This window comes from Branchiostoma belcheri, unplaced genomic scaffold (assembly GCF_001625305.1).
Source record: "Branchiostoma belcheri isolate BF01 breed outbred unplaced genomic scaffold, Haploidv18h27 scaffold267, whole genome shotgun sequence".
Lineage (NCBI taxonomy): Eukaryota > Metazoa > Chordata > Leptocardii > Amphioxiformes > Branchiostomatidae > Branchiostoma > Branchiostoma belcheri.
Window position 1 is genome coordinate 80,067 of NW_017803873.1, and position 13,731 is coordinate 93,797.

The 13,731-nt window shown below is 37.3% G+C and overlaps 1 protein-coding gene across 8 annotated transcripts in view; it reads left to right on the forward strand.

The window, feature by feature from the left end:
• LOC109472103 (beta-1,4 N-acetylgalactosaminyltransferase 1-like) overlaps nt 1-13,731 on the forward strand; it is an 84,062-nt gene that overhangs the window by 63,421 nt on the left and 6,910 nt on the right. For 7 of the 8 annotated variants that reach the window (XR_002140341.1, XM_019771676.1, XM_019771675.1 and 4 more), the window contains one exon: nt 5,430-5,790. The exons of the other annotated variant lie outside the window; for it this stretch is intronic. Coding sequence is in view for 6 of the 7 variants with exons in the window: in XM_019771676.1 (XP_019627235.1) it covers nt 5,430-5,644 (215 nt within the window). In the remaining variant the exon portion in view is untranslated. Of the gene's footprint in view, nt 1-5,429; nt 5,791-13,731 lie in introns of those variants that run through there. 8 annotated transcript variants of the gene reach the window in all.

Here is a 13,731-nt window from a genome sequence, read left to right on the forward strand (position 1 = left end):
CATCAGGTCCGATCATCCGATTTTCACGTTTCGGTTTTTTGGACTCGGTTCATGAACGTATTTTGGTTTGGCTCCTGGAATGTGCAAAAAAATGACTTCCCGGGACTGTCTACAGGGAACACTCGCATATTCGCGGTGTATCAGGACAGCGCGACTGGCGTCATTAGCGCAGTAACAGTTGCATAAACGGACGAAACCATTTCAAAGAAATGGGGATGTTTCGAAAATAAGCATTTACTCCAATATCAAAACAGCTACGGTAAAAATAAAAAGACGTGCATCATCCCGGACATAATGCAACACCACATGCGAAATTACACAGAAATGCGACGTACGGAAGAATGCGTTTTGGCTGCGAACATCTTCCAAAAAACTTGGCATCTCTTAACCATGGGCAAAAACATCTGGAACCACTTATAAAAACCACCCCGTATCTGCATGAATTTTTTTGAACCCCACTGCTATTCCAAACAACGTCGTTTTTCTGGACCATTCCAATTCGCCTCGTAATTGTAGGGGTGCGTCTGCGATATTACATTGACCGCGAAAGCAGCAACGGCAAAAATACACATTCGTGCATCAACACGGGCATGCCCGCAGACGGCGTATAAAATTGCGTGCCGATTACACAAAGAGAACCCAGTGTTTTGACTGCGAACATGAAAAATCAGCCGATTACAACACTCCGTCCGGAGGTCCTGACCTCCTTCACGGAGTAATAATGAACGGGGGATGTTAGAATAACAACCGCCCCCCTCCCCCAAGTTACGAAAGTTTCAATCTACGTACGGCCGGACATTAGGCGCTATATTATCAATAAATCTACGGAGAAATCGCCGAACACTCCATAAATTTCCACTCACAAGACTCCAGGGCCAACATTTTTAGGTTTTTGTGGCTATATATCCGGCTAAACTCGATATTTTCTCGATATTATATGAGTTTGCTGCGTACCTAGCATGTAAACAAAGAGAATCACATACGCTACAATGTCGCCCGTCCAAACTGTTCAAAATCGGAAGAAACTCGCATTTCTACACGCCAAAATTGATCCCACATGCCCACAACAACATCCTCTACCATCAATGGTAAACCTGACCGCTAGTGACACAACTGCGCTCTCGCTTTCGTGCGAGAAGGGGCTGCACGAGCAACCTCTGCAGAGCTCCTCCATGGAGGTTGCTCGTACAGCCCTCAGCTCTTCAGAGCTAGTCCATGGAGGTTGCTCGTGCAGCCCTCCGCGATACCCCCGCAGAGCTCTGCGCCAAAACAAGCTAATTCGTTGGTTGGCGACAGGGTTCAGTTCACAAGGGTCTAGCCAAAAATAAGCCGTGACGCCAACCAACGAATTGTCTTGTTAGTGCACAGAGCTCTCCCTGTTGTCCTGTGCAGAGTTGCGTGACGAGGTCTTTATTTGTGACAGAGTACTGGCTGTACAGCCTACTAGTCACATTGGATTAACATGATATCAACATAGCTCTATACAAAACTGAACCCGTGACGCCAACCATCAGCATCGACTTGTTCTGTACTTATAGCTTTATTCACAAGGGTCTATCCAGAAATAAGCCGTGACGCCAACCAACGAATTGACATGTATTGGCGCAGAGCTATTGCCTACAATGTTGAAACCGCGACGGAGCCCGCCCTGTACCGGCTGCAATGCCAGCTCTGCGGGCCCCTGGTTCGTTACAAAGCCTAGTAGTCACATTGAACTGGCTTGATATCCCCGGATCTCTATACAAAACTGAACCTGTGTTGCCAGCCATTAGAATAGACTTGTTTTGAGCGCAGAGTGCAAAAAGGTGAAAGCAAAACTGAACTGCGACGCCAACCAACAAATTGAGTTCTTTTGGCGCAGAGCTCTCCGTGTGTAACAGACTTGCGGAGAGTTCCGCGAGCAGTCCTGTGCAGAGTTGCGTGACGAAGTCTTTATTTGTGACAGAGTACTGGCTGTACAGCCTACTAGTCACATTAAATGAACATGATATCTACAGAGCTCTATACAAAACTAAACCCGTGACGCCAACCATCAGCATCGACTTGATTTGTACTTAGAGATTTATTCACAAGGGTCTAACAAAAAATAAGCAATGACGCCAACCAACGAATTGACATGTATTGGCGCAGAGCTTATACTAGTAATTGACTGCAAGCTGTAAGAGATGAAAGCAAAACTGAACCGTGACGCCAACCAGCGAATTGGCTTGTTAGGGGGCAGAGCTCTCCCTGTTGTCCTGTGCAGAGTTGCGTGACGAAGTCTTTATTTGTGACAGAGTACTGGCTGTATCGCCTACTACTCTCACATTGAATTAACTTGATATCTACAGAGCTGTATACAAAACTGAACCGTGACGCCAACCAAGGAATTGGCTTGTTTTGGCGCAGAGCTCTGCTGGGGTATCGCGGAGGGCTGTAAGAGCAACCTCCATGGTGAAGCTCTGCAGAGCTGAGGGCTGAAGAGCTCCTCCATGGAGGTTGCTCGTGCAGCCCCTATTGTTTCGTGCGAGGTCACGCGCGTTCACGCCAAGGATGCACTCTCGCGAGAATAGAATCGATATGGCGACTGTATCTGGAATGAGGTTTATTTGTCATGAAGGTAAAGTGGTCAAATAACGCCAAGTGTTTTTTTCTTTTTGGTCTCGGACCGGAGTTTTTTTCACGATTTTGGATCCGGCGGACACCCTCAGACCGAAGGGCTATAACTCCGCCAAAAAAAGTACGCCGGGAAATCTCATAACATCAGTCAACGGAGGTTTCCAGCCGGCTTCCGATACAATTTCGGTTATTCTCCGTCGACTCTATAATTTGGGTAGAAACTGTAGTTAAGTGTAAATTTTGGATACGAAAAATGTAGTTTTTTTGCAGTTTTTTCAACGGACCTGCTTGGAAAAAACGAATTTTCCCAGGCTAACGGCTTATATGCTGAAATAGCTTACTACTTTCTGTTTCTGAAAAACAGAAAAAAAATATAGGTTGTTGCGATAAGTTTTTCGCAAAATCCGGTGACGCGAACCCCTAGAAATTCCACATAGAACGCAGCCATTTGGGTCATCAGGCGACAAACCGCATCACCCTTGCTCGCGGACTAATACCAAAAACGCTTCGCTGGCCGTCCAACTTCACCGCGCCGAAAAACACTACAATCCCAAGGCTTTTTGATCAATTCAAAACCTAGTTGAAAATCTACAGCGATCGCCGAGCTATGGGGAGCCAAACCTAGCGTGACAACCTCGCAGATCCGGCGACTTACTGCGCACTATTTGGAACTCCGACCCGGAACCTTTTCTTATTTTTTTTGTGATGCTGGCTTTTAGAGTGGTTTTATTTGCGCTTTTTGGCTGTGTTTTAGAATATATACTATGTAAGTTGGGATTTGGGATAACATCTGTACAAGGCCATGCCATATTTACAGTATAAACTGCATTCAAGTGTTTAGGTAGGTATGCCAAGATCCAGCATTCACCAGTTCCCCATCCCCAGAATGCAACGCGAAAACGCAAATCATTGCATAGGGCTGGAAGGCATCGGAATGATCCCGTTGACTTTAAACAGCTTGTTATTCACTGTGTTTTGAGGTGTCGGGGCATTTAATGCTCAGCATTAATTAAATTACTATGGGTTGAATCTGAAAACAAATAGAGAATGATTTTTTTTTTTCAATATGTGGTTTATAACGTTATAGTGGTAACGTTACACTGATGCTGTAACGTTACAAACCACATGTTCTATGTTTTAGCCTTTATTGTAATAATGACAGATATTTTATTGATGACTGCTCCGAGAATATATTCCGCACGATGTAAAGCATTATTAACTAGTTGATCGTGAGTACAGTAACCTTTATTCAAATATGAGTAATTTCAAATACCTGGCGAATTTCCGTGTAATAATGTTTTAGTGATTGAATATTAGTAAATCATGAGGTAACTATTGTATAACCAGTGTAATTCAGCGCGCAATTTTGTGCGCTGCGAAACTGTGGGGTTTTTTTTACTGTGAGAATGAAATAAACCAATCACCATGTTCAATGTTGAAAATAACACTAAAAATTTATTCTCTATTTGTTGTCAGATTCGACCCATACTAATTTAATTAATGTTTAGCATAAAATGTTCCAACACCTGAAAACACAGTGAAAAACAAGCTGTTTAACGTCAACAGGATCATTCTGATGCCTTCCTGTCCTATATAAATGAGGGTTACCTCCGCGTTTTCGCGTTGCATTCTGGGGATGGGAAACTGGTGAATTGTAATGAGGGGCTTAAACGCATTTTTAACTTAAAAACAGTTTGCATCATGCAATTAAAATCCTAAATAATAATAATGTAGAGGATAGCTATTCAACTGTTGTCACTTTATATTATAGTTATATCAATGTAAAGACTTGTTTTTCCTTGTGTTTTTCCTTGTGTTTCTCCTTCTTTCCATTTCATGTCGAAAATATGTAGAGGCCATTCCCTATATTTGCTTCATCGGCAAATTTTGGCCTTCCCTGTTTTAGTTTCATATTGTGTGCTGACATTAAAAACGGATTTCCTAAGGATTTCTTTGCACAATTTGAATTGCTCGATTTAAACAATAGATTTTTCTGTATTACATAATGTAACTTGATGCACTTTTTTTCAAAAACATTTAGAGTCCATTCCGCGTCACCGTGTGGGCTTTTTCCCCATGTTTGTAATGCTTTTCAATTATTTAGAAGAAAAGAATACCCCAGTAACAAACGTTCTAAATGTTTCCAAAGTTTGAAAAAAGAAATTTAAATATATTTGAATTCATTTAGATATTTCTGAAACAATTTGAAAGTGGCTGTACAAAGATCTCGTTATTTAGAACAAATTTCAACTACCTATGGGTTTCGTTAACTATTCGAAATATTTTGAAATATTTTAAACATATAATCAAATGGTAGATGTAGGTAATTGCCCCCATAAAAAGTAGGTGATAATTCGACTCCCTTTCATTCGTATATTTTTAGATTTCACTGCTGGACACTGGTGGCTCTTTTGTCGTAAGACATCAATGCCTGACAAAATTTCAAGTTTGAGGACATTCACTCAGTTATAACCATGTCATGTCACCTAAGAGTTATCAAATACGCTTTATATATGAATTTACTCCATTTGCTTTGCATAAACGTTTTGAGAATTATTGATATATCATAGCAGATAGCTAGAACCTGTCAGTTTATGCCCTCCACTGTCCAAAGATGACATAAAAGCCATGTCTACATAGATTAAAATGGTCCGTATTATCTAAGCGTTTCCAGTAACAAAAATGCTAATAAATAGTGTTTATATATATATATATATATATATATATATATATATATATATATATATATATATATATATGTGTGTGTGTATAATGAGAAAAAAGTTTTTAGATTGGTTCTATTATCACTTCTTTATCCTGATATCTTGCAGCGTTTTTCCTGTCTGCTCTTGGGAGGCTCCGTGTGGCAGCGTGTAGCTTATGTACAGTCCGCCATTATAAGCGAGGACCTGTTGCTGCTAACTACTCAACATACCGTAGACCCAACAAGAGTTTCAAGGCAAAGCTACATCACTACAACCTATATATGCATAACATTAATTGTTTAAAAACACAATGGGTTACAAACAAAACCCAAAAGCAATAAATTCTTCACTCGTTATAAACAGTGTCTGAAATCAAAAACATCGATTATATTTAAGCCCTAGAGATATTTGGGATTAAGTAGCTCAGCTTTTTAGATTTAACACAAATAAACCCTATCTAGACCGGGCTTTTTTGAGTAAGATTTGACTGGGGAGGGGGGCTCTTTTGACCCCCCCCCCTGAGAACTCGCTAACGGTATGTCGTATGACTACCAAATTTTCAGAATGGTGTACTAGTAAAAATTTATCATATCTACAATTTTTTTTGTATTATGACGTAATATGACGTCATTATGACGTCATTAATGTGATTTTATTGGCCAAAACCGTCTAGATAGGCTACTCTCTGAAAACTAAATGGTATACAACATAACTTTACCAAAAGTGTTCGATATCCGCCATTTTGGATCATCAATCTTGAATTTTCAAAAATATTTTTTGTTTATTATAAAGAATAAAATACATTGTAAACATATTACTAAAGACCTTCATTTAAACCTTTTTTGGAAAAAGAAATGGAAGTATTAATGACATTTTAAGGAAAGTAACCTGTATATACCTGTTCTAATGATATGGTCCTCCATCTTGGATTTTGGCCAATGACGTCATCAAATTAGCATAAATTATGCATTTTTAATGATAAAATTTACATGTAATTATATGAGATGTTATTAATATTAGAAAACGTGTAAAATCCCATAAAACCCATAAAATTCTGTTGTTGAAACAGAAATTATTAAATTTAGCAAAAATTGCCTGTCAGATACCCGTTGCCATGGCAAAAATGCATAATTTGTGTGCATAATTTTTGCATGGTCGATCATCAGTCTCCATTCTAAACACCACTTAGATACAATGTCCAACATATTCTGTAGTTGGGCCTCAGTCTCAGCTATGAGAACAATGTCATCTGCATACAGTAGAATATTCAATGTTATATCATCTAGTTTAACTCCGAGATCAGATTACCTTACCAATTTTGCAAGATCATTAACGTATAATGCAAATAATGTAGTTGACAATACATCTCCCTGTTTAACTCCACATGGAGTGGGGAACCACAGGTGATTTGTACAAGGTCATTAAAGCTTCGTAAAATCTACCATCAACACCACAATCAATCAGTCTGCATGCCAAAAGATCCCTGTCTATCCAATCAAACGCTTTCTGAAAGTCAATATAACAAGTTCAACATTTCATTAGAGCTATACTGCTTTATACTGGTAATACTGGTTTATTTTTCCTCGTGCACATGTTGCATCTCGCAGGGCATAGGCTGCAACTACAGAATATGCTAATTAGTTAAAGAGTGATTACCCTTGTCCACAATAACAAATATACAAAGTGGTCACCGTCGGACGGTACTCACGACGACACGAATTACTGATTTACACATTAAAATTTCTATTTACACATACAGTGGTTAAAATGCGACACGATTCATTAAAATATTTTAGAGCGTAATAATGCATATATTGTATAAAAGCTACATATACGTACAAACGTTAAAAATGCTACTAACTTGTTAAAAAGGAAACTATTGGTCACATGTGTTTAGCAGTCCTACCAAGTAAGGAATGCAGCTATTGAATAATCTTTCAGTCTTTGTGATAATTTTATCCAGATTAGTAGGTGTATTGTTTGAGATTCTTAAACTATAAGAATTTAGAAGGTATAAGAATGTAGAAGCCTGTGTTAATAAATTTTGAATAAAATCATGGTTTGTAAGAATATAGTTGCTTCCTTTACTTTGCCAATTTATTTAACTCACATTTTTTGCCAATTGGAAATGGATTTGGGTCTGAGTTAGGAAATATTGCAATTATGGGATAAGAACTGCAAATAATGCCAAGACAAATCCAATCTAGTAATTCACCTACCTAAGTATCACGCTTGCCTATGCTTAAGTTGATTGAAAGCTTAAGTGTAAAAGTATTCAATTTATAAGTTTCAATTTCAATTCCAGATTCTTATAGGGGAGGAAGGATTTAATTTCTTAACTAGGGGAGATAGGAATTCTAATCTCCCTTAGAAGCATTCTGGATTCCCCTGTATTTCAATCTCCCCTGTGACACACACACACACACACACACATGAATTACACTATGTGTATCATTCTCTTATGCTAATGTTGATAGGCATGTAGTTCTTTTTTTTTAAATCATTCTTTTTATTGTTTTAAAAATTCACACAAAAGAAAGCATGGCACAAACAACAAAATAATGTAGTTCTTTGAAATTACAACATATGTTAGATGGATATATGCACTACTATTCTTTTTTCTTTGGGAAAAAGATCCTATATTTCTTTGAGAATTTCTAACTAGGCTTATAGTTGACACCCAGATCAGTTTAACGTGTCAACAATATGGACGACAAAATTGTCAACATGTTTGAAAGTCTGCGATTTTTCATCAAAATGTACATTTCAATATCCTGCAATATGTTGTACTTACATATGTAGTTGTGTATGTATTTAAATTCATGCTAGCACCTGAAGTTCACATATTGTAAACAATGTGGCTGACAAAATTCTAGGCAACTTTGACAATTTTTTATTTCTGGTTAAAATGAATGGATCTCCTCAATATTCTGGAAGAGGTTGGAGGAATATCTTAAGCTGTGTTTCATTTTACTTTTAAACAATATCGCTTCATCTTGTTGAATTTATGCCAGCACCTGAAATTCACATAGTGTAAACAATTGGGCTGACAAAATATTAGGTAACTTTGACAGCCTATATTTATGGATTAAATTAATAGATCTCTTTCATATACTATAATATTGTGAGGGGGAATATGTACTTATGTTTCATTTTACTTTACTTTAAAAAAATATTTTAGTTTAGTTTAGTTTTTTTTAATTTATACCAGCACTTCTAGTTCACACACTGTAAACATTGTAAACATCTATATTTCTAAAAAGAATCTCTTAATATTCCAGAATGTGTTGGAGTGATGTATGTAGTCTTATTTGATTTCACTTTACAGAACATCAATTATTTTTTTTTTTTACATTAATGTCAGTGCTTAAAGTTCACAGAGTGTAAACAAAATGGCTTCAAACATTTTAAGCAACTTTGACAGTCTCTATTTCTAAACCAAAAGTTCTGATCTCTTCCATATTCCGGAATATGTTGGTTTAAAAAATGTATCAAAGTTTTACCTCATGAAAAGATCGTGTATTTTTTATTTATGCCAGCGCTTGAAGTAAACACACTTTGTTCTGTGAGTGGGAGGGGGGCAAATACATTTTGGATTCAATTTCTTGACATCGGTTTCACTTATTGTTTTCAAGTTTTCAGTGTTAAAAGGGCCCATATAGTAGTAAATAAATCAGTACGTCAAATGCAATACTACCATACTATCACAAATCAAATTTTAATCTCGACAGAGGGCAAAAACTGCAGTTTCCTAGGACGAAAGGTTCAGAAACAGGGCAATCGGCTCTTCTAGTACGAGTCACATGAAAGATGAAGCACCAATTTATCCTACGTCTGTACGTACCTGACATGTAGTCTTGCATGGCCACCCTGGTGAACTGTGATCTGTTTTGCAACATGTACTTCATGAGCCGCCATCTTAACGGCGGCCATTTTTAAAACAAGCCTAAATTCCCATAAACCACTGGTTGTCAATCTATTTATACAAGACGTTATGAACACTAGAAAGGCCAACATTTGCTTCGAAGCAATATTTCACTCCATCTCGCTCCCCGAACAAAAAAAAAAGAAAATCATTAATAAATTATACTGCAATCATACAAGGACAAGCACTTTGAATCTCCACAGCTTTATTTACAAAATTGGTTCTTGGCAATTATCTCCTAATTCTTTTAACCCTAAACAGTACACCTGGGGTCCGCGCGGACCCCAGCACTATATATTCTGTAATATCTTTTTTGTTTCTAAAGATTTTTTTCTGAAATTTTAGGTAATTGTCGCCCACAAAGTTGTCTCTCAATACAGTGCAGAAAACTCCGCTTCTACCATTTATGGAAAAAATTATATCTGATTTTCCTTCGGGGTCCACGCGGACCCCAGCCGGCTTTCGATCATAATGGATACACTGGCGTTCTTATACATTACCTTATTTCCGTTTTTATATGTTTTTATGCACTCATCGTATGTCTACCAAGTTTTCAGAGAATGGTGTAGTAATAGAATTAAATTTTAATAACTTTGGTGTAATTATGACGTCAGAGCTAATAATATAGTCCGCCATATTGGATTTTGACCAATGACGTCATCAAATTAGCATATTCTATGCATATTAAATGATTTAACTTATATTTAATTATGTAAGATTTTATTAATGTTCGAAAAGAAGTGTAATTTAATATAGAACTCAGAAAAATTTTATGTTAAACCAAAATTACTTCTATTTTCAAAATAAACTGCCTGCTAGAAACCCGTTGCCATGGCAACACAAAAAACATCACCTTACTAATATTCAACTTATATGAACTTTTTTCCAGAGACATTTTAGGAAAGGTCTCCAAATTTGATACTTCTGCATACAAGCATTAAGCATACAGAGCTCCGCGACAAAACAAGTCAATTCGCTGGTTGTCGTCACTGTTGAGTTTTAATTTCACCTCTTTGAGCCCTAGGCCCTGCGTTCAAAACAAGCCAATTCGATGGCTGGCGTCAGTTTAGTATAGAGTTCCAAGGATTTTAAGCCATTTCAATGTGACTACTAGGATTTGTAACGTACCAGGGGCTCTCCCAAACAAACAAGGCTTCGCAGAGCTCCATGGAGCTGCTCGGACAACCCTAGTTCCGTCGGTTATAAAGCATACAGAGCTCCGCGACAAAACAAGTCAATTCGCTGGTTGTCGTCACTGTTGAGTTTTGCTTTAAAATCTTTGAACTCTGCGTTCAAAACAAGTCAATTCGATGACTGGCGTCAGTTTTGTGTAGGGCTTCGTAGATTTTGAGTCAGTTCAATGTGACTACTAGTACTAGACTTTTTAACGTACCAAGGGCTCTCCCAAACAAACAAAACTTCGCAGAGCTCCATGGAGGTGCTCGCGCAGCTCGCTCTCGCTCCGTGGTCATAAAGTAATCTCAAAGCAGATCTTTTGGTGGGGGTAAGAAAACACTACAATCCAAAGGCTTTTTGATCAATTCAAAACCTAGTTGAAAATCAACAACGATCGCAAAGCTATTGTGAGCCAAACCTAGCGTGACAACCCGATTTACTGCGCACTTGGACTCTGGTCACTTTCAAACTCCGACCCGGAAGTTAACAAAATGTGTTAAGCAGATGGCTAGGCGTGTTGTTTTACGGTTGAATGACGCTGCGTCATAATGACACCATTGTTGCGAAACGCGGCGTCACAACAAAGCTGTCACACTATCATGGTGACAATGTACCTTGACACATAGCAAATCGTTACGTCCTGCTTAAATGTTTGGATTACCCTATTCAGAGGTGAGTGCGCTCTCAAAACATGATTGTTAAATCAATGACGTGAGGTTGTCAAAATAACATAGATATATGATATATCTAGATGCACGAAATATTGTTGTGTAGGGCGGGGTGCATTCGGTGAACCTAAAGGTCGTTGATTCAGAATGAACTGATTTTTTAAAGATGCTCACTGATATCTCTTTGTAAGCGTTCGATTGTGTAATTTTAATAATATGTACTAGGCTGATCACTGTTTCGCCAGTTAACGATAATAATTAATTTCGCTGGTATAAATAAGTGACTACATTGAAATGCAATAAATACTATGCATAAATGGTATGCAATGCACAATACCATTAATCGTAAAAGAAATATGAAAGATGAAAAATTAAAAATAAACAAAGATATAGCGAAATTGTTATAAAGATCAGAATATTGCAACTTAAGAATGATCAATTGACTAATTATGAATGACGACAGAAAATTACAGGAATTACATGTAGTAAAAACCTAGTAATACCCTAAACGAATACAACTAAGATGTTTTACAGTTAGAAACATAACAATCAATATTACAACAAGAATTAGATATAACGTTTCAAATCTTGCAAAAAGAGTTTATCACTAATTGTGAAACACTGCAACACAAGAAAGCTAAATATGGTGATAACAAAATGAAAATGACAACAACTTAAAATTTAGTGCCGATCGCTTACCTTAGCTCTGTTCAGCTCAGTTCAAAACGTCCCCGTATAGGGTGTTCCTCTACTTTAGACACCCCGGTCTTACCTCAAAAGATTCCCGTGGTAAATTCTTTGTTTTCCACAGAAAATAATCAAGAAAATCGTTTGATTCGGCTTATTTCTCTTGTATGGAATGAGTCAGTCAGAACTGCCCAACTTCCAGGGGTAGCGTTTGTGACAGGACAATATATAAGAAGTCAGTTACAGTGCTGCTTTTTCAAATGTTTAACAAAGGTAGTTTGTATTGGTAAAATTATTACTTTGGCAATGTATGGTTAATTTTCTCAATGGACACTAAAGGTAATGCTAAGAATATAAATTTACTTGACATTAATTGAATATTTTTTTTCTTGATAGGAGATCTTTTTTTTCTGTATCCCTTTTATTTTTAAACATCCAGCCATGGTTACAGTGTCTCAGCCCAAACACGTGCTGTATCCTTAATATTTGGAATGGTATCCACAGCTTGAAGCAGGACCAACATATGCGAGTGTAACTAAAAAGACTTTTAAAAACACACCCAAAGCTTGAAATCAAAGATGGAACTGGCTGAACGGTTTGTCGCTCAGTTGCAGCGAGGTTGCCAACGTGTTAATCTAAAAAAGACCAAACATCAAACATGATTTGAAGAAACGCCTTCTCCTAATTCATCACCTATTTCCAAAATCTAATCTTGACACATAAAAAATTCCCCAAGAATCCGACGAAATTCTCCAACATTTTTACCTACACCGATATAGCAAAGTTTTGTTGAGTTACATCCGGCCAAAAATAAAAACCTTCTCAAAAAAGCCCTACCCCCCTTCCCAAGTTTAAAGGGATGAGTTTCACCAGGTGTTATTTAGACAAATTACACTTCCTGTCAATTGAAATGATGGCATTGGTTACATCTTTCCTGTTTTTGTATGGATTATTATTTTAATTGAGGAAGATCCGTACATCGAGGGGTATCTTTATCTTTCCTTCAATTTATTACGTAGTACGCGTAACCTACCCTAGCCAATATGCTGGCATACAAATTATTAAAAATCGCCAAACATTTCATAAAGTTCTATATACAATTATTCTTGTCTAATACGTGTACGCTTTTGTTGTATTTGTCCGGCTTGAGCTAGATTTTTCTGGTTATTATACATAGATGTACAAGCAAACTTGACGTGAGTGAGCATACATGGTTTTTTACCACAGCTAGGCGTTTAACCCTACCTAGACGGGGGGGGGGGGGCTTAAAGTGCCCGCGGCAACTTTAATGTCACCTAGCGTTTGAACAGCTAACCGTAGAACGGCCAAACTTAGTGACTTTTCCTAGAATATTGTTTGCAACAATTCTCTATCATTGGAATAAGATAATCATTTTTGTGTTGCCATGGCAACGGGTTTCTGACAGGCATTTTTTGCTAAATTTAGTACTTTTTGTTTCAACAATAGAATTTTATGGGTTTTATGTCAAGTTACTCATGGTGTCTAATATTAATATCATCCCATAAAATTTTATGTAAATTTTATAATTAAATACACATAATTTATGCTAATTTGATGACGTCATTAGCCAAAATCCAAGATGGCGGACCATATCATTAGAACAGGTATATACACTACCAAAAATGCCAATCTTGTTTTTCTTCAGAGAAGAAAACTTTTCTTCCACTGAGAAAATTATTCTTCACCCAAGAAAAAAATCTTGTCCATGAGACAAGAATTTCAAGAAACTGCATTTTAGCATATTTTTCTTGTGGTAAGATTTCTTTTCTTATGTATCTTGAACTAAATATCCTTAGAATATTATTCTTGCAGTAAGAATTTCTAAGTTTTCTAGAAAACAATCCTGTACACAAGAAAAGATTTCTTGAACTAAGATCTAACTCTTCTTGTAGCAAGAAAAATATTCTCCCCACAAGAAAAGATTCTTGAACTAAGAGCTAACTGTTCTTGT